This window comes from Dromiciops gliroides, chromosome 3, assembly GCF_019393635.1.
Source record: "Dromiciops gliroides isolate mDroGli1 chromosome 3, mDroGli1.pri, whole genome shotgun sequence".
Taxonomy (NCBI): Eukaryota; Metazoa; Chordata; class Mammalia; order Microbiotheria; family Microbiotheriidae; genus Dromiciops; species Dromiciops gliroides.
In genome coordinates, this window is record NC_057863.1 from 217,418,894 (window position 1) to 217,440,487 (window position 21,594).

General features: G+C 40.1%; 1 protein-coding gene across 6 annotated transcripts in view; it reads left to right on the forward strand.

Annotated features, from left to right (window-relative positions):
• The first annotated feature begins 4,962 nt into the window (after positions 1–4,962).
• CTPS2 (CTP synthase 2) overlaps positions 4,963–21,594 on the forward strand; it is a 136,172-nt gene continuing 119,540 nt past the window's right edge. Inside the window, exons 1-5 of one of the 6 annotated variants that reach the window (XM_043996463.1) lie at positions 4,963–5,292; positions 5,637–5,848; positions 9,162–9,368; positions 17,114–17,284; positions 18,034–18,134. In XM_043996463.1, the coding sequence (XP_043852398.1) occupies positions 9,203–9,368; positions 17,114–17,284; positions 18,034–18,134 (438 nt within the window). In that variant the 5' untranslated portion in view covers positions 4,963–5,292; positions 5,637–5,848; positions 9,162–9,202. The other 5 variants (XM_043996465.1, XM_043996462.1, XM_043996467.1 and 2 more) reach the window with 5 other exon arrangements.

Genomic DNA, 21,594 nt, shown 5'->3' on the forward strand with positions numbered 1-21,594 from the left:
GCGGAGGTCCCAGGCGCACAGCAGGGGGCATGGGCCCCTCGAGCCCCCGCCTGGCCACAGCCATAGCACGCAGGTGGATTAGCTTGGTGTGAACGGGGGTGCAGGGAGCCTGAGGTTTGAGGGGAGAAAAGGAACATATATACAGGGGAGAAGACGGTGAAGGGGGAGGCCAGAAGATTGGAAGAACAGAAGGGATACCGGAGGATAGAGAAAGGGAGAAAGATAGGTTGGAGAAATTGAGGAAGGGCTACGATACAGAGATGCTAGAGACGCCAGGGGGTTGGCAACAGAGGTGAGGACTCTAAGGGGCTTTTCAGGAGGGTCGACAAAGCGAAAGGGCTTGGAGTTTGAAGAAAGGAGTGGAGCAGTAAAAGAGAAGTAGGGGAGCTGGAGTGAAGGAGAAAAAGAGTGAAAGTTGGAGAAAGCTAGAGCATGCCCTAAGGCAAGAGGCTGCAAAAGCCCTTAAGCAGACAGGTAGTATAATTTATATTTTTTCCAATATTAGATTAGATATAGTTACAATTTTAATTTTAAACAGTTTAGCCAGAAGCTGGAGGCTGCAGGATTATGTCCAACCAACAATGAGCTCAGCAGAAAGCAGTTTTTGGCTTCAGAACAAGAAGCAAAGGAAGGACATCACAAAAGGCCATCAGGAGCTCTGGGGTTTTGGAGTTGAATTGCCTAATTTACACATATTCCTCATGTTTGGTTCCCTTTATACTTGATCTCTATATTTGCTGACTTCCCAATAAGTAAATATGTGCCCTGAGTTTTAGGGGAAATGCTCTAAAGGAAATCTTTTTCCTATGCTCCAATAATCCCCTTACTCTGAGCTGTGTCCTCTGGCTTCCTGTTCAATCGTAAACAGGTCAGTTGGGACTCATGAGTTATGTTTTAGGATTGCAGAACCAAAGAGTACCTTGAACCTGGAGTTGTCATCATCTAAGCGATAACTACAAATTTATGGAGAACTGACTGATCCCCACCTATTCCCCATTCCCAGACCAATGAATTGCCAGGGGCTAACCAATCTTTGTCAATTCCAGTCTCTTGATTGACTTGTGGATCTCCCCTAAGAAAATATCCCCTCCCAATGATTCCCCACCTTACTCCCCGGACTTTATGTTGTTATGTAAAAGGATCCACTTACATTAAGTAGTTTCTATTTAAAGTTAAGCAGCATCTATACTTAACTCAGGAACAACTCTACTGTTTCTTTTGCCAAAGGTTCATTAGTTCCCTTTTGTTCTGTTACCCCATAAAAACCGTGTTCTCGGTTCCCATCTTTGGGTATTTTTGGTATTTCTAGCTTTTTACTTTGTGATACCACTAGCCATAGTTCCTCTGCCCCGATTAGATTAAAGACCTTATTTTCTCCTATATTGATTGTTTCCTTAATTTACAGGTTAACATAAGGAAGTTAACCTGGGAGTTGGAATTGGGGATTAGCCCAAAGGGGTCTTACATATTTGAGAGTAGAAACTTGAAATCTCATTTTTTTGTCCTATGAGCATTTTAATGATTCTTCATATTGTTTAATAGGCGGAAGTGGATTCCATTCCTACGCATCTCCATTTGTTTTCTTTTTTTTTGTTTTTTGTTTTTTGCAGGGCAATGGGGTTAAATGATTTGCCCAGGGTCACACAGCAAGTCAAGTGTCTGAGGTCCGATTCAGGTCTTCCTGAATCCAGGGCCAGTGCTTTATCCACTGTGCCACCTAGCTGCCCCCTCCATTTGTTTTCTAAGAGAGACTCTACCCCATTTGGTGAGGGCTGTGCTTCCTAGACTCCCTTGCAGACTCTATACCACAAAAAAATATTAATGGTAAAGAGGAAAGCTTCTGAAAGAAGGATGGAGTCATTTAATGAGGGATTGATCTTTACATATCCTTTGAATACCTTTCAACCCAAGCACAGTTCTTAGATCTCATTAATATAATGAGCATTCAGTAAATACTTGTTTAATGAATCAATGAAAAAACATTCCCTAACTCCCACACCCTATAGCCAAAGTACTTCCTAGTATTTAATTTTGACTTCCTTTTTTGGGGGCTGGGCAGCTCCCTGCCAAAATGGATAGAGCTCCTGGCCTCTAGTTAGCCAGACTTCAGTTCAAAGAGGCCTCAGACACTTACTAGCTGTGTGACCCTAGGTGAGTCACTTAACCCTGTTTGCCTCAGTTTCCTCATCTGTAAAATTAGCTGGAAAAGGAACTGGCAAAACCACTAATCTTTGCCAAGAAAACCTCAAATGGAGTTGAAAAGAGTCAGGCACAATTGAACAACAACAAAAACCCCTTTTTTGCATGTCTTTTGATGAGGAAAATTACAATACTATTTGTGTGTGTGTGTGTGTGTTTAACCTCTTCCATTAAGCATTCTCTAGGCTTAAAGTGTTCTCTCATTCCTTAAGTTTTCTTAGAGCAATTTATATGTACCTCTACTTTGAACCTATTACATTTAACTTGGCATTAAACTTACTTTTGCATAAAAGTTATGTTTTATCTACTCCAGCTCTTCAAATTGATTATAAACTCTTTGAGGATAGGGTCTGTGTCTTTTTCATCTGTGTACTCCCAAACACCTGCTCCTAATACCTTGAAAAAAAAAATCCATCAATAAATGTTTGTTGAATAGACAAAATCCCTTCCATCTGATGATTTCAAATTACTTTCACAAGAATACAACTCAGCAGTTTCCACAGGAATACTCTTTTGGGCATCAAACTTCTCATCTGTAAGAGGAAGTTAGACTCCGTAACCTTCGAGATTCCTTCTAGCTCTCAACCTTTAATCCTATGGATGATTGGTTTTACTCTTATGGAGAAGGCTGAATGGTCAAAGAAAAATGGCAAACATGACAAGGAGAGGAATCACAAGGGCCATTCATTTAGGTTTATTGATAACATTTTGTTTTTACATCACATTAGATTCTGAAAATATTCTTCCCTCCTTCCTAATCAATCTGATCTGCCTGTGTAACAAAGATTAAGATAGAATAAAATATTAAAAGAATAACCAGTTCACCATAACTAATCAGCATTGGACAGGAAATGCAACATTCCATAATTTAGAATTCTCCACCTCTTCAAAGGAGGCCTCCTTTTTCAGTTTCAGAGTAGAGAGTTAAAAAAATGTTTTTAAAATTCTGAACTAAACAAAACAAAACAAAAAACAAAAACAAAAAGGGTAGCTAGGTAGCCCAGTGGATAGAGCACTGGCCCTGGGATTCAGGAGTACCTGAGTTCAAATCCAGCCTCAGACACTTGGCACTTACTAGCTGTGTGACCTTGGGCAAGTCACAACCCTAATTTTCCAAACCAAAACCAAAACCAAACCAAAACCAAAAAATTCTGAACTAAAAAAGGGCATTCCTATGCACACAGAACATAAAAAGAAGCTTCTAAATGAAATCTTAAACCTCTATTTCCTACTGCTTGCTTTTTTTTTTTTTTGGTGAGGCAATTGGGGTTAAGTGACTTGCCCAAGGTCACACAGCTAGTAAGTGTTAAGTGTCTGGGGCCAGATTTGAACTCAGGTCCTCCTGAATCCAGGGCCAGTGCCCCCTACTGCTTGCTTTTGCAATTAGAGGGACCAGGCTAGTAATTGACTGGGAAATTTGCTTGGTTCTTAGCAGAATTCTTTTTTGTTTTGTTTTGTTTTGTTTTTTTAATAAGGCAATTGGGGTTAAGTGACTTGACCAGGGTCACACAGCTAGTAAGTGTTAAGTGTCTGAGGTCGGATTTGAACTCAGGTCCTCCTGAATCCAGGGTCAGTGCTCTATCCACTGTGACATCTAGCTGCCCCCTTAGCAGAATTCTTAAATTCTGGCCTAGTAAAATACAGGATGTTCCAAACGTCTTGGTGCAGTTTTCATATTGGTTTTTTGTTTTTGCAGGGGAGTAGGGGTTAAGTGACTTGCCCAGGGTCACACAGCTAGTAAGCGTTAAGTATCTGAGGTCGGGTTTGAACTCAGGTACTCCTGAATCCAGGGCCAGTGCTCTATCTACTGTGCCACCTAGCTGCCCCTTGGTGCAGATTTAAACTATTTAAGCTTAGTGTAGTTTAAGCTATAAAGCTTAGAAATACACAAAGATTTTAGGGACATTATATACATATGTGTCTGTATATTGATACATAGTGTACATATTGTATATATTGATGTATAGTGTGTATATATTGAAATAGCTATCTATATCTACATATCAGTATATACACACATACAAATATATGTGTATTGTACACATATATCTTAATATTGGTATATATCTACATTATATGTGTATATGTTGATAAATAGCTTGTACATATTGCTATATATTGTGCATATGTCTATATATCAATATATCCAGATATATACAAATATGTATATGCCAGTCTATATAAATGTATTTGTTGTTATTCAGTCATGTCTGACTCTGTGACTGTTTTTATCTATATATATATTCATACACTATATATGTGTGTTTATATTAATATATAGTGCATCTATTGTATGTGCTGATATACAATATGTATACTATATCAACATATACTCATAGATATATCTACATTATATATAGTGTTATATTGATATTGTATGTTAATGTGCATATATTGATATAAATATATACATATGAACATATGTATATTATGTATATATCTATATATAGATACATCACATGTGTATTGATATAATAAGTATATATTGATATATCAATACATATTAATATACCAGTATAAACAACCATATATACAAATATGCATACATACACACTCTGCTGTGCAATCAACACCTTACTTTCAAAATTGTACTGCGGATAGGAGCTGACTACTGATTTTTCTTTTGTTCTCTTTGGTGAATCAAACCCAAAATGCTAGTGGTCCGTGTGTGTGTGTGTGTGTGTGTGTGTGTGTGTGTGTAGGGGGTGGCATCATTATTGCTAACTTCACATTAAGAGCTAGGAGAAAACTCTTGCAACCAGAATTATGTAAGCATAGTTGAGTAAAGGAATGCACACAGCGGTCATCCGTGGAGTTACTTTTTTTTTTTTTTGTAAACCACGAAAGCTTTATTAAAAACAAGGCACAGCACGGCGGATTCCTTGGGCTGCCGGATAAACAAGGGTCATCACAAAGCGGGCGGGGTGGAAAAGGACCGCGTAGTAGCAAATCCAGGAGATCCAAGCGGAGGAACCGGGGGTCTGGGTTAGCCGGGGCTCTGGATTCGGGGCGCCCTCTCGCGGGGTAACCGCATCACTACCCCTGCTAACCGTGGCCTCCCGGGCCAGAGCTCAGAGACTGCGCCACAGACAGGTGAGCTGATAAGATACTGGGGGGCGGGGCGGGCTGGGGGGGAGGAGCTTGCGGCTGCCGCCCCCGCCCTCGCTCCTCCACCTCCACGGCTCCCAGCTCAGGTAATGCCTTTCCTTGCATGTGCGGGTCCGGGGTCCTCCACTGCTGCCCGCGCCGGGCCCCGCGAACGCCCCAGGCTCCCCGTTCTCTTTCTCGGCTCCTGGGGACGGATGCGTGCCTTGGGGACTGGGCAGGACTCCCTCCTCCTCCCCCCTCCGCCCCCCACCCCTGGGCCTTTGCTTTAGATCTCCGCACACCTCCCCTCCTTGCTTCCTTCCTTCCTTCCCTCTCTCCCTCTTCTGCAGTGCAAGAGTGAAGCACTACGAAGAGGAGTAGAGGTCCCGAGCCCTGGAACAAGAGTTCATGCGTGGCCCAGCTGCGGGCCCCGAACTCCGGGACTGTGCGCTCCGAACCCTCCCTCGGGACGGCCTCCTTTGTCTTGGCCCCTTGGTGGTGGCTTCCTCTCCCCCCGCCAGATCTTCTAGCGCTTGACCTTTCTCCGCATTTTCCGGCAAGAGTTAAGTTCTCTAACGCTCGGGAACCACTGACCCGCAGCCCGGGAAGCATTTTGCAAGCTTCTCTCAAACATATTTTTTACAGTGGGGGTGGGGCAAGGAGGAGGGCAATGAGCTCAGGAAGGTGCAATCTGGGGTGGGGGGACCCGATAGATTGATGTCTTGTAAGGAAGCACATCAGCCTCCCCCCCCCCCCCCCCGCACCTGCTTCTTCTAAGTAAAGCTCTCTTCTGCTTGTCTTTCCCCAGGCTCCACCCGCTTGCATAATGGTAAAGAGAAAAAGGTTAATTACCTGCAACCGCTGCCTTTGCTCCCCCCCCCCAAACATCTACCCTCTTGGGGACTGCTTCCCCTATGGAGCAGTGAATGGAAGGGCTGGCTGTGGCCCTTCGCTTTAGTTCCTGCTGATTGATTAAGCTATCCCCTCAGCCTAGAGAAAAGTTTGATGGTTTGGTGTTTTGTGGTGTTTTTTTTAAACAGAGCCCATAAAGAATGAAAGATTTGGGTTCATTTTGTTCTTTTGGAATGTTTTAGAATGTCTAAAAGTCTTAAAATTACTCAAATAATAATGGTTGACAGACATCATGTCTGAAGCGTCTTGTTATGATCGGAGGGACTGAAGCCTCAGAAAATGAAGGGGAAGTCTTAGCCTCTCTTAAACGAGAACTGTTCTCCTGGTGAAGCTTAGCTACAGAAATTTTAGGATTGCTACACCACCGGCAAAACTTGCTTAAGGCAAGAGTATGAAGGACTTCGCGGGACTGTGCTGTGTGTTTGTTTGGACAAACAACTGGCCTTCAAGCATAGTTTTATATGGGATTAGATTTCATTTCAAAATTATCCTCTTTCCAATAATAACAAAGTTCATGGTAATAAAATGCTTTAATGTTTCAAAAATACTTGTCTCAGAGAGGAGCCTGTGAAATGGGTAGTGGGAAGAAGCTAGATTTGTATCTCTAACTGGCTTACACTTTAAAGGCAGACTTGTTCAAGTATGTATTTTTAAAGGCCAATTTTGATTTATTAGCCATTAACTATTTGTTGGGACAAGTCAGTTTGGGAATGAGATGAACTCAGAACTTGGTATCTTTTTTTTTTAATGATTGTGAGATTTAAAATTGGTCGTCTCCTCCCCAAAAGGGTGGTCCTTCAAAAACTGGCGTCTTTCAGTTATCCTAACCGACTGTTAAAAACTTTCATATTTTTTTTCCACATGATAAACATTTTTATTTATAGTTTTGGGTTCCAATTTTTATCCTTTCCCGTCCTCTCCTTCCCCCCCCCAGGTGGCAAACAATCATATATGGATTATACATGTATGATTATGTAAAACATTACCACATTTGTTATTTTGTACAAGAAAACTTGATTAAAAGAAAAAAAGTGAAAGAAAGTGAAAAATAGAATGCTGTTACATCAACATCAGTTCTTTCTTTGGAGGTGGATATTATGTTTCATCACCAGTCCTTTGGGATTGTCTTGAATCATTGTATTGTTGAGAATAGTCAAGTCATTCACAGTTCTTCATCAAACTATATTGCTGTCTCTGTGCACAATGTTCTCTTGGTTCTGCTCACTTTATACTACATCATTTCATACATGTCTTTCCAGGCCTTTCTGAAGTCATCCTGCTTGTCATTTCTTATAGCACAATAATATTCCAGCACCATCATATACCACAGTTTCTTTAGCCATTCCCCAACTGATGGGCATTCCTTTGATTTCCAATTCTTAGCCACCACAAAAAGAGCTGCTATAAATATTTTTGTACAAATAGTTCTTTTTCTCTTTTTGGGCATGTCTTTGGGATATAAACCTAGCAGTGGTATTGCTGGATCAAAGGGTATGCACAGTTCTGTAGCCCTTTGGACATAGTTCCAAATTGCTCTCCAGAATGGTTGGATCTTTTCACAGCTCCACCAACAATGGATTAGTGTCCCAGCTTTCCCTCATCCCCTCCAACATCCAATAAGAACTTGGTATCTCATTAACCAGTCCAGGAGTCTCTAAAATACAAAAGGACCATGTCTCTCCTAGGCTTAGAAGAGAGAGAGGAGACATTGACATTATCAAGAGGAGACATTGACATTCTCAAGAGAATAGATCCATGGTGAAATGGGCAAATGGGATGGGCAATGGATCCAGTAGTATGAAGAAACTGTGATCATGATGACCACCTCAAGCTTAAGATTCTAGAAATATTATCACAATAATAGCTTACATTCATAAAATGCTTTGTAAAGCACTTTCCTCACTGGGAAGTGGATTGCAAATATTATCTTCCCCCCCCCCCATGAGATTTGGAGAGATTAAATGATTTATCCTTTAAAAAATTAAATGTTGGGGCAGCTAGGTAGTGCAGTGGATAGAGTGAGGAGGACCTGAGTTGAAATCTGGCCTCAGACACTTAACACTTACTAGCTATGTGACCCTAGGCAAGCCACTTAACCCCAATTGCCTCACTAAAAAAAACCAAAAACCAAACCAAAACAAAAATGTTTTGTTGAAGCTTTAAAAAAAACATACCTCTCCAATGACTCCTCTTCTTCCCCACCCAGCCCCCCTCAAAAAAGTATAGTTAAAAAAGAGAAATACTTTGGACTCAAACTGGAAAATTACAAAGAATTTGCTATATCTGAATTTTAAAGGCACCCACTTCTACTATAGGAGTTACAAACATTTGAAAAATAATATTTACTGTCCTCTCCATCATGCATATATTACAAATGTGTAATAAAACGGCACCTTTGAGTTAAAGCTTGACTTGGAAAGCAAAAGAAGGAAACACATTGGATATGTTGATAGCCAAGTCTTACCAGATAGTTCCCAAAATGAAGGGAGGTGTGTGTGGAGGGGGGCAGGAAGAGAAGAGAGTACCTTTCCCACATTTACTATACCACAAAATCTTATGATTTCCCCCCCCCCTTTCTTACTGGCTACCTAAATATGACAGGCCAGAATCAAGTGTCCTGAATAAAAGAGGGCAGGTTCTTTAATTTTCTGGGATTTTTTGTTTTGTTTGTTTACAAAGCATGGTTATATTATGAGTGGGGATGAATAGAATTTCTCCAAGAAAATAGATAGGCATCCTTGCCTGTATAGAATCTTTATCACTTTCTGCTATTGAAAGCAAAAGTTAGTAGAAAGCCTGGAAAATAGGGTCTTTTCCAAATGTGTATAACTCGGACAATAGAAGGGGGTGTTTTTGAAATTTAGGTGTAGCTGTTTTTACTTCTTTAGTTTGACTCAAAGTATGAAAATATAAAACATTCTTCCTATGCTGTGGTAACTTCTTTTTTTTGGTCTTTCTTTCAGATTCCTGATCTGGGCACTGGCCTCTGGCCATTGGGTTGCCAATGAAGTATATACTGGTCACTGGCGGGGTCATCTCCGGTATTGGAAAAGGGATCATTGCGAGCAGCATTGGTACCATTCTAAAATCATGTGGCCTCCGGGTGACTGCTATCAAAATTGATCCCTATATTAACATTGATGCTGGAACCTTTTCGCCCTATGAACATGGTATAGTAGAGAATACAGTTTTGTTGCTGTTTAATATGCCACAAATCACCTTTTTTTTTTTTTAGGGATTTTGGTAAATTTTTTCTGGAGAAAATAAAAAATCTGAATGAGGGAGCTATATTAGGACAGCCTAGCACCCCTTCTTTTGGATTTGTTGTTGTTTAGTCATTTCAGTCCTGTCTGACTCTTTGTGACCTTATTTGGGGTTTTCTTGGCAAAGATACCAGAGTGGTTTGCCATTTCTTTCTCCACGTTATTTTACAGATGAGGAAACTGAGGCAATTGGGATTAAGTGACTTGCCTAAGGCACACAGCTAAGTGTCTGAAGCCCGATTTGAACTCAGGAAGATGAGTCTTCCTTACTCCAGGCCCAGCACTCCATCCACTGTCCCACCTGGCTGCCCCATTCTTTTAGGTTAGGCTTGCTCAGTTTACTGGCTTCTTATGTTGTGGCCTCAGCCAGTTATTTAAGAAAACAGAACTGACTGGTAGCCTGAAAATTTTGACTGAGCTCTTATTTGTTCTCAGAAAATGGCTCTTAACTTGGAAGCCATTAAAAAAAATGGACCTATGATTTTATTAGTATGGGACATTCCTTCTATCACTTGAAGATCAGCAGATGCCCTGTAAACAGTACAGTCTTAGAGTTACCTGGTATAATGAGAGGCTGAGCCCATGGTCAGAAGGAGGGTTGGAATTCAGATTTTCTTGGTTCAGGTTAATTCTCTAGTCTACAGCGTCTCTCAATATACCTCCTTGTGACTGGGGACTGCTTCATTTGTTGTATTTATATCTTTATCACCTAGCATAGTGCCTGAGGAGACTTAATAAATGATTGTAGATTTGATTTAAAATTTCCTAAATTGGTACCAAAAGTTGTTTGTAAAGAGGCTTTTAAACTGTTAGTTGAACTACTTCATGGGTTTCTCCTTGACCACCTTGTTGGGTCACTTGTCAGATGAGGTATTTTATTTTCCTCCTAATTACATGTAAATACAGTTTTCAACATACATTTAAAAAATTGCATTCCAAATTCTCTCCCTCCCCACTCCCCTCATTGAGAAGGTAAGCAATTTTTTTTTGTTTGTTTGTTTGATAAGATAAGCAATTTGATAGAGGTTATCCATGTGCAGTCGTGCAAAACATATTTCCATATTGGTCATGTTGTAAAAGAAAACATATACCAAAATAAAAACCCAAGAAAAATAAAGGAAGTAAGAAAGTAAGCTTTAATCTATGTTCCAACTCCATCAGTTCTCTCTCTGGAGATGGATAGCATTTTTCATTATAAGTTCCCTCAGAGTTGTCTTGGTTCATTGTATTGTTGAGAATAGCTAGGTCATTCACACTTGATCATCTTACAATATTGCTGTTACTGTACAGTGGTCTCCTGGTTCTACTCATTTTATTTTACATCAATTCATATAAGTCTTTCCAGGTTTTTCTGAGAGCATCTGGCTCATTATTTCCCTTTTTTTCAGGGCAATGAGGGTTAAGTGACTTGCCCACATAGCTAGTAAGTGTCAGGTGTCTGAGGTTGGATTTGAACTCAGGTCCTCCTGAATCTAGGGTCTGTGCTTTATCCACTGTGCCACCTAGCTGCCCCCTGGCTCATTATTTCTTTCTTTTTTTTTTTTTAGTGAGGCAATTGGGGTTAAGTGACTTGCCTAGGGTCACACAGCTAGTAAGTGTTAAGTGTCTGAGGCCGGATTTGAACTCAGGTACTCCTGACTCCAGGGCCGGTGCTCTATCCACTGTGCCATCTAGCTGCCCCTCATTATTTCTTATAACACAAATAGTATTCCATCACAATCACATACCACAACTTGTTCTGCCATTCCCCAATAGATTGTAATTCCCATAATTTTGAATTCTTTGCCACTAGAAAAGAGCTGCTATAAATATTTCTGTACATATAGGTCTTTTTCCTTTTTGTTTTTTTTCTTGAGGTAATTTCAAACCAATTTTACTAATAACCTATGTTTTAGGAAAATCACTTTGGCAGCTGTATGGAGGATAGATTGAAGTGGGGAGAGAATGGAGGCAAGGAGGCCAACAGACTATTACAATAATCCAGACAAGAGGGGATGAGGAGCTGAACCACATAGCGAGGTGGCTATCTAAGTGGTGAGGAGAGGATGTGTGTAAAAGATGTTATGGAGATAGAGATGACAAGATCTGGCAATTGATTGAATATGTGGGGTGAGTGAGAAGTAAATGATAAGATCTGGGTCACTAGAAAGTTGGTGGTGCTCTCAGTACTGGTAGGGAACTTTGGAAGAGGAGTGAGTTTTGAGGGAAAGATGATGAGTTCTACTTTAGACCTATTTGAAATATCTAATACGTATTTAGGAATATGGGATGAGACCACAAGGGAGAGTCTAAGGATAGAGATCTGGGAGTCATCTGTGTAGTGATGGACCTATGGACCCAATCCATGGGATGTGATGGGGCCATTGTAGAGAGAAAAGAAGAGCAGGCCACAGTTAGCAATGTTGATGATGAATGAGTCTCCAGCAAAGGAGACTGAGAAGATGATGTCAGCTAGGTAGGAGGAGAATATGGAGAGAGCATTGTTGTTGTTCAGACTTTCATTCTGACTCTTTGTGAGGCCACGGAGCAGAGCATGTTGGGCCCTTCTTTACTTCCTATCTCTCAAAATCTGTCCAATTTCACCGTTGTTGTTTCCATGATACTATTTCTCCATCCCATCCTCTGCCCTCCCCTTTGCCTTTTGCCTTCAATCTTTCCCAACATCAGGGTTTTTCTCAGTGAGTCCTGTCTTCTCATTATGTAGCCAAAGTACAGGAGAAAGTACAGTCACAAAAACTCAAAGAAGAGATAGTGTCTAGGAGAAGAGGGTGATCAATAGTGTTAAGTGCCATGAAGAAGTCAAGAAAAATGAGGATGGAGAAGAGACCATTACATTTAGCAGTTGAGAGAACATTGGTAAGAGAACCATTTAAATTCAGTGGTAAGGTTGGAAGCTAGATTTCTGAGTGCTTAAAAGAGTAAAAGGAGAATAAATGGAGGCGCAGAACATAGATAGCTTTTTTTTTCTTTTCTTTTTTTTTTTTTTACTGGGGGCAATGAAGGTTAAGTGACTTGCCCAGGGTCATACAGCTAGTAAGTGTCAAGTGTCTGAGGCCAGATTTGAACTCCGGTTCTCCTGAATCCAGGGCCACTGCTTTATAGATTGCACCACCTAGCTGCCCCCTCATAGACAGCTTTTTCAAAGATTTTGGCTGATAAAGGAGAAGAAATATAGGACATAACTAGTGAGGGTGGTGAGATTTAGTGAGGTTGTTTTTTTAGGGATTGGGGAGATGTAGGTATGTTTGTAGTTGGCAAAGAAGGAGCTGGTGATCAAGAAAAGATTAGAGAGAGGGAATGATATTGGGCACAATCTTGTAGAGATGACAGAATTTGTTCAGTACAGATTTTGAAAATAATTTCTCTTAACATGCTTTTAAAATAATGTTAACACTGGGGCAGCTGGGTGGCTCAGTGGATGGAGCACTGGCCCTGGAGTCAGGAGTACCTGAGTTCGGATCCGGCCTCGGACACTTGACACTTACTAGCTGTGTGACCCTGGGCAAGTCACTTAACTCCAATTGCCTCACTTAAAAAAAAATAATAATGTTAACACTAAGTCACAAAAGCAGTTGTTCCTATACTTTTTGGAGTTCCTTTCAAGGTCCCAACCACTTTCTTTAGATCCAGAAAAGTACTTTGTGTTTTGAAAATTCACCTCCCCCACACACCCCCTTTTTTGGAAGGCTATCAGGGTTAAGTGATTTGCCCAGGGTTACTAAGTATCTGAGGCCCGGATTTGAATTTAGATCCTTTGGTCCTCTATCCCCTGTGCTACATAGCTGCCCCTGAAAATTCGGTTATATAATGAGATGAGTTCAAAGAAAACCTAATTTCACTATATCCCTAAAATAATTGACACTGAGGTGTCACAAGATTAGGGCACATGGCTTATGCTGAGAACTTGGAGACACAAGAAAAATTGCTGCCAGAGGAAGTGTTCAAGATAGCAGGACTTTCACTTCTTTCTGCAATCCTGGGTTAATGGATTAAAATGAATTTTAAGCAGGAAGTAAATCAACTCTGTGTTAAGCACGGACAATTATAATCATGAGTTCTTTCAATTTGCCTCTTTTTTTCTTTCTTTCTTTCTTTTTTTTTTTTGCAGCTTCAGAATAAGGGAGGGCTACCAGACAGAAAGAATTCTTATGAAAATTATCGTGAGATATAAAAGAGAGACTGAATTGAATTCTCTAGGCAATTGGATATTTTTCACCATGATTTCTGGCATTGACAATCGAGGCTTCTTATTGAGTTTGGAATTGTCAGTGAGATGTTTAATTCTTCTAAAGCTTTAGAAATGCTGACCCATAATGAGGATGGCCCATGTTTAGCAAGTATAATGGAGACCCAGAGACATTTCTCCTCAATTAGTGGCATTGCTTCCAGTTATGCTAAAAGAACGTCTCTCTTTCCTATTATCTTTCTAAAAATTGAAGCTTTATTCAAGCTAGTCTAATTCAAAATTTGGTCCTGGCAATTTCAAAGCAGAGGAGACTGGTGCTCTGAAGCAAATTATTACCCTTTTTAAGTCTTTTGTGAAATGTGATGAGTTTGGAAGAGCAAAATCCTAAGGAGGAAGAATTTTAAATAAACAGATTCAAAAGATAATAGCAGCCTTCTTCAAGAGGACTATAATGCATTTCCCTTAAAAAAAAAACCCAAACTAACCTCTTTTATTAAAAAATAATTAATTTTATAAGCATTTATCTCTCCCTTCTACTGCCCCCAACATGAAGCAACTTTTTTTTTTTTTAAGTGAGGCAATTGGGGTTAAGTGACTTGCCCAGGGTCACACAGCTAGTAAGTGTTAAGTGTCTGAGGTCAGATTTGAACTCAGGTACTCCTGACTCCAGGGCCGGTGCTCTATCCACTGCGCCATCCAGCTGCCACCGCAACTTTTAAAAAAGAAAAAAACAACAACTTTATAACAAATAAGCAGCAAAACAAACTCACATACTAGTCATGTTTAAAAACATATGTCTTCTTCTACCTGTAAAGTCCCTCACCTCCCTGGCAGGGGGTAGGCTGCATGTTTCATCATCAGTCCTCTGGGGATGGTGGTTTATCATTGCATTGATCAACGTTCCAAAGTCTTTCTCTATACTGTTGATAATCTATACATTGTTCTTTTAGTTCTTCTCATTTCACTAGACATCAATTTCTTGAAGCCTTTCCTGTTTTCTCTGAAACTGTTCATTTTGTTATGGGGGAAATAGGTGGGGGTTTGGGATAAGAGTTAGGGTAGGGATTTGGGGTCCTTAGGAATTCCTCTTTAAAGAATCACACCATCTTGTACACAAATCCAACAGAATAAGATAATAGTTTATTTAGGGGCTAGGGAAGGGAAACCAAAAGAGAAATCCTTGGACTTCTCATGGGGGGGAGGTATAGCGCAGAGGCATAACTCTGAGATACCTATCTCCTCGAGCAGGAGACAGGCAGATACTTTTGTTTTTTTCAGGATAATAAGGGTTAAGTGACTTGCCCAGGGTTACACAGCTAGTAAGTGTCAAGTGTCTGAGGCTAGATTTGATTGAACTCAGGTACTCAGAATCCAGGGCCAGTGCTTTATCCACTACACCACCCAGCTGGGGGAGTTGGGTGAAGGGTGGCTGATGATCTCTCAAGCCATCTCTCTCCTCCTCAGGCCATAAAGGCAGCAGCCACACCTAGTCTTATCTCCCCAGGGGTGGGGGAGACTGGAATAAAGGGTGGTGGTCCTGGAACTAGCTCAGTCTGGATCTGGTGCCACTTATCTCTTTAGGTGTGTTTGTCCTTTGGTTTAGTATCTCAAGGAGAAGGTTCTTTGATGTACCCCAGAAAACTTCTGGGGTGCTAGGCCTATAACATTTTCTTGTTTTGCATAACTATGTATGTATAACCCTATGTCTAATCGCTTGCCTTCTCAATGGTGGGGGGAGGGGAGAGAAGAGAGAATTTGAAACTCAAAATATGAAAAAAGAATGTTAAAAATGGTTTTTATATGTAATTGGGAAAAAAACACCATTAAATGAAAAAAAAGAGAAACTGTTCATTTCTTAGGACACAGTAATATTCCATTCTTATGTCATTTGTCTAACTAGTTCCCAGTAAGAGAAGAGGGAGGACGCCCTCTTAGTTTCCATTTTTTTTTTTTTTTGCTATTATCAAAAGAGCCGGCATTTCTCCTTTTTACTAGAGATTTTTATTAAAATTAATTGATGATTAAAGAGAGATTCTTTAAAATGCTTTTTGGACTCTAGGTTGTTTTTAGTGAAATAAAATAGATATATGTACCTATACATGTATTAAGAAGGACATGCACACATGCACACACATATATATTCCATAAAAATATACATGAAAACTCTACTTTTATACTTCATTGTATAGCCTAGGGCTTCTTAAACTTTTTCCACTCATGAATCCTTTTTGCCTGAGAAATATTTATGTGACCCTGGGCATATAGGTATATAAAATAGGTATATATAACCTTTGACTGTTGCCAAATTTTTATTGACCCCCCCTTTAATTTCATGACCCCCAATGGGGTTGAGACCCACAGTTTAATAAGCTAGGATATAGTAGACATGACCCTCGGTCTTTGAACCTCTCAGCAAGACAAGGTTTGGCTGAAAAGTCTTTGAGAATGGACAGATGATGAACAGTAAGGTCCATAATCCCAAGACCAGACTAAGTTAAAAGGATCATCATCAGCTTAAATGAATTTTTTAGCTATAGCATCTCATTAGGGTGGGTAGCCAGGTGCCGTGCCAGGAGTTGGGAAGATTAATTTTCCTAAGTTTAAATCTAATCTCACTCAGACAATGACTAGCTGTGTGACCGTGGGCAAGTCACTTCACCCTGTTTGCCTCAGTTTCCTCATCTTCAAAATGAGCTGGAGAAGGAAATGGCAAGCCACCCCAGTATCTTGGAAACCAAAATGGGATCAGGAAGAGTTAGATGCAACTGAAACGATTGAACTCATTTCATTGGGTAGAAGAAGAATCCCATCTTCTACAAGAAGCTTTTCCTGATACTCTTTAATGTGATCGCTTTCCCTCTATTAATTACAACCATTTTAATCATATATATGTATATATATGTGTATATATCTGTCCAGATCTGTTTTTTCTATCTATCTTGTTTGCACATAGTTGTTTTCATGTTGTCTCTTCCATTAGACTGTAAGCTTTTTGAGAGCAGGTACTACTCTCATTTGACTGTAACAGTGCCTTGCACAAACGTAGGCACTTACTAAGTACTTAATGACTCATTGATAGAGTTCCCTATATCATTGAAATTGCAGGTCCAGTCTTTATCCTTATCCATATTGAAGTATGATAGAAAGTTTTCATATTTATTAGGATACTAAAACTATTTTTTTGTTGTTGTTGAATAATTTTTCTGTCATGTCTGATTCTTCATGACCCCATTTGTGGTTTTCTTGGCAAAGATACTGGGGTGGTTTGCCATTTCCTTCTCCAGCTCATTTTACAGATGAGGAAACTGAGGCAAACAGGGTTAAGTGACTTGCCCAGGGTCACACAGCTAGTAAGTGTCTGAGGCTAGATTTGAATTTAGGAATATGGGTTTTCATGACTTGTATCACCTATCTGGATGAAACTGTTTTTAAAAAACCTCAAACATTGTTTTGATCTTTTTTCTAGGTGAGGTGTTTGTATTAAATGATGGTGGAGAAGTTGATCTAGACTTGGGAAATTATGAAAGGTTCTTGGATATTAACCTTTATAAAGATAACAATATCACTACTGGAAAGATCTATCAACATGTAATCAATAAAGAGAGGCATGGAGATTACTTGGGGAAAACAGTACAAGGTATGCCCATGAATCTTTTAGAACTGTTTCAGTTTTAAAAAATGAAGACTCTGACTTTCTTTGGTCTGTATACATTTTTTTTTTTTGTGAGGCAATTGGGGTTAAGTGACTTGCCCAGGGTCACAAAGCTAGTAAGTGTCAAGTGTCTGAGTCCGGATTTGAACTCAAGTCCTCCTGAATCGAGGGCCAGTGCTCTATCCACTGTACCATCTAGCTGCCCCTGTATAAATTTTAAAAATATAAAATAGCATGTCCACAAATCATGAACATGTGAAAATAGGAAACAGCTGTTTTATTTTCCTCTTATTAAACTTTATCATTTCTACTTAAAAAAGCTTTGATGTCTTATTCTAATGTGCCCTGAATGTGAAAATTCAATATCTAAGTTATTTGTTGATGAATTTGAATTTTTAGAATTGGATCTAAGGTCTCTGGTGAGTATATTTAATTAGAAAAGAGGCATTGAAGGAAATAAATCATGATGAGCACATCTTAATTTCATTTATATGCAGTAAAGAAAAATTATAATGTTAATTTTAGCTATGAGGTTTTTTAAAAGTTACTATAATTAAACATCTAATTTGTTTTATATAAGAAAAAACATCCTGTCATCCTTCATTTAGTGAAGGGAAGTTCTAGCGTCAGAACTGTAACTAGGCTAACTTGTAAGTCCTCATATCCATGTTGTTTGGACAGCTAAAAAGACACTCAGTAGCAGTAATGAATAATTTTACATTTGTTTTTTCTAGTTGTTCCTCATATTACCGATGCTGTTCAGGAATGGGTGATGAATCAGGCCAAAATTCCTGTGGATGGTCATAAAGAAGAACCCCAAATATGTGTCATAGAGGCAAGTATGGCGTGTTTGTATCAGTCCTCATGATATGCTTTGCTCAGTGAGCAGCCTTCTGTTGTGTGTGTGTGTGTGTGTGTATGTGTGCGTGTGCATGCATGCATGCTCCTTGTCTAAATGTAGACTTTTAAATCAGCTGTAGCTCCTTATGTATAAGTGATGTCTAGTGGCTATAAGTGGTACCTAGAGTCAGGAAGACCTGAGTTCAAATTTGGCCTTGGGACACTTACTAGGTATATGATCCTGGGCAAGTCATTTAACATGTAGGCCTCAGTTTCCCTCTCTGTAAAATGTGGAGATAATAACAGCAGCTACCTCTCAGGGTTGTTGTGAGGATCAAATGAAATAATGTTTATAAAGTACTTTGCAAACCTTAAGCTCTGTGTAAATACTACCTATTCTTATTATTAATGAAATCATTTGGATGCTAGTGTTTACTCTTTCCATAAGTGTAATATCAGATATCTCAGTGGCTTTTAACTTTCAATAATCTTTCTTCCTTTCTATATAGTCTTGTGTACAGGCCTCTGTAACTCCAGTCCATGCTGAAGGAAGCTAACCTGAGCCATCCATTCACATTTATATGTATAGCAATTTCAGGAAGTATTGTAAAGAACAGAATCCCTGATTCACTAAGTATGTTAAAACCTAATGTTGGGAGCAGCTAGGTGGCACCATGGATAAAGCACCGGCCTTGGATACAGGAGGACCTGAGTTCAAATCTGGCTTCAGACACTTGACACTTACCTTGTGACCCTGGGCAAGTCACTTAACCCTTATTGCCCCGCAAAAACAAAACAAAACAAAACAAAACCCTAATGTAAATGCACTCTACAATAATAATAAGATCTAGCATTTATATAGTGCTTTTACAATTACTAAGTCACTTTATCATCACAACAATTCTAGGAGGCTATATTGATCTCCATTTTACAGATGAGGAAACTGAGACAAACTGAGGTTAAATGATTAACCCAGGGTCACATAGCTAGTAAGTATCTGAGCCTGAAGTTGAAGTCAGTTCTCCTTGACTCCAGGTCCAGTGCTCTATTTGATGAGCCACGTAGACGTCTTATATGCCATTTTGTATCTGCCTCTCTCCTGACACTTTCCTCTACCTTGCTCTCTCTCACTTGACAATGGGAGAAGGTTGATGGGTCCTGAACCTTTCCTTCCAGGGGATCTGATTACCAGTGTAGCAGCGATAGTATATTTAACATCAAGTGACTGAAATTCTATATTTGTTTTGTTGTTGTTTTGTGGGGTTTTTTGGGGGGCAGGGCAATGAGGGTTAAGTAACTTGCCCAGGTTCACACAACTAGTTAAGTGTCAAGTGTCTGAGGCTGGATTTGAACTCAGGTCCTCCTGAATCCAAGGCCAGTGCTTTATCCACTACACCACCTAGCGGCCCCCTGAAATTCTATATTTGTAATGGTTTTGTTGTTGTTGTTTCAGTTGTGTCCAATTTTTGTGACCGTATTTGGGGTTTTCTTGGAAAAGATACTGGAGTGGTTTGCCATTTCCTTCTCCAGCTCATATTACAGATGAGGAAACTGAGGCAAGCAGGGTGAAGTGACTTGCCCAGGGTCACATAGCTAGTAAATGTCTGAGGCTAGATTTGAACTTTTTAGAAAGATGAGTCTTTCTGACTTCAGGCCTGGCACTCTATCCACTGTACCACCTGCCTGACCCTGGAATGATTTACTAAAACTTAATCAGGGCAGCTAGGTGGTTCAGTGGATAGAGCACTGGCCCTGGGGTCAGGGGGACCTGAGTTCAAGTCCGGCCTTCGACACTTGACACTTAATAGCAGTGTGACCCTGGATGAGTCACTTAACCCCAATTGACTTGCAAAAAAACCAAAGCAAAACTTGCAAACAAACCAAAACTTAATCAGAGAAACTTGGTTGGGTGGAACATGGCAAGTGTCTGACATCTTTTTTGGCTATTGAGGTGGTATGGAATTTTCATGTTTATTACTATTTTCAACTCAGCCCTTCCTGACCTCTCCAAAGGAAACTAAAGTGACCAGAGTGTCTTCTCTAGAGACTAGTAAATGGCAAAATACTCATAATACATTCACCTACATACAACTTTGTTTTTACCTTCTCAAGGGAAATTCTCTATTGATCTGTGGCAAGTGAATGTATGCCCCTCTCCCAAGGTATGCAAAAATTATTGTTGGTTGGTCAGTTGTGATATTGTGACTCCTTCTCCCACAGGCCTTTGATGATGAACTGGCCTGTCTTTGGGAGGTAGCTATTATTGGCTTGGTCTTAGCACAGTCAAAGTGGGACAGGTCTTAAACACCCCTTCCCTCTATTACCATAATGCTTGCATTTAGGATCATGGGATTGATAGCTAGAAGGGAGGGTAGCACAAAGAGGACCAGACCTGGTGTCAAGGGACCTGGGTTCAAGTCTTAACTCTAGTACTTAACTTGCTATTAGAGTGTGGGCTTTAGTTTTCTGATCTGAAAAATGAAGATTTTGGACTTGGAGATTTCCAGGGTCCCTTTGGGTACCCTAAAACTATGGTCTCAAATGATCTAGTACAACTCTCTCATCTTACAGGTGGACAGACTGAGGTTTCGCTTCAAAGTGAAGTAACCTACCTGAGGTCACACCAGTAGAAAATATTTTGTTTGTTTGTTTTTGGTTTTTTGTGGGGCAGTGGGGGTTAAGTGACTTGCCCAGGGTCACACAGCTAGTAAGTGTCAAGTGTCTGAAGCCACATTTGAACTCAGGTCCTCCTGAATCCAGGGCCAGTGCTTTATCCACTGTGCCACCTAGCTGCTCCCTAAACAATTGCAAGATTACTTTTTTTTTTTTTTTGCTTTTTGCGGGGCAATGGAGGTTAAGTGACCTGCCCAGGGTCCCTGGGCAGGTCACTTAACCCTCATTGCCTTAAGAAAAAAAAAAAGAAAAAGAAAGTATGTTGAGCATCTATTTTCTTTTTGGAGAGCCAATGGTTAAGCATTTCCCAGCATGCTGCTGAGGTCCGGTGATCTTCCCATCAGATCACCTTAACTCCTTTACACTAACATGATGCATTCTATGAATATTTGAGTTGTGATTACACTTGAAATGCCATTTCTCAAAGACAGTGTGTTTGAGATATGTGTGTGTGTGTGTGTGTGTGTGTGTGTGTATACACACATACATATATATATACCATCTGTTTATTTAGATGGGGCTATTTAGATAAATAGCTGATGGTAGGAAGTAAATTATTATTCCCATTTTTCAGAGGAGGAAACTGAGGTACCAAGAGGTCACATGATTTGCCTATGATCACATAGATAGGAAGTGTCTCCTCCTGACTCCATGTCTAGGCCTCTACTTGGTATCCCACTGCAACCCTAGCTGATGAGGAGCGCTCTCTCTCTCTCTCCCTCTCTCTTTCTCAATGTATTTATATCTATTTCTCATTTATCTACCCATCAAGAGATCTCTAT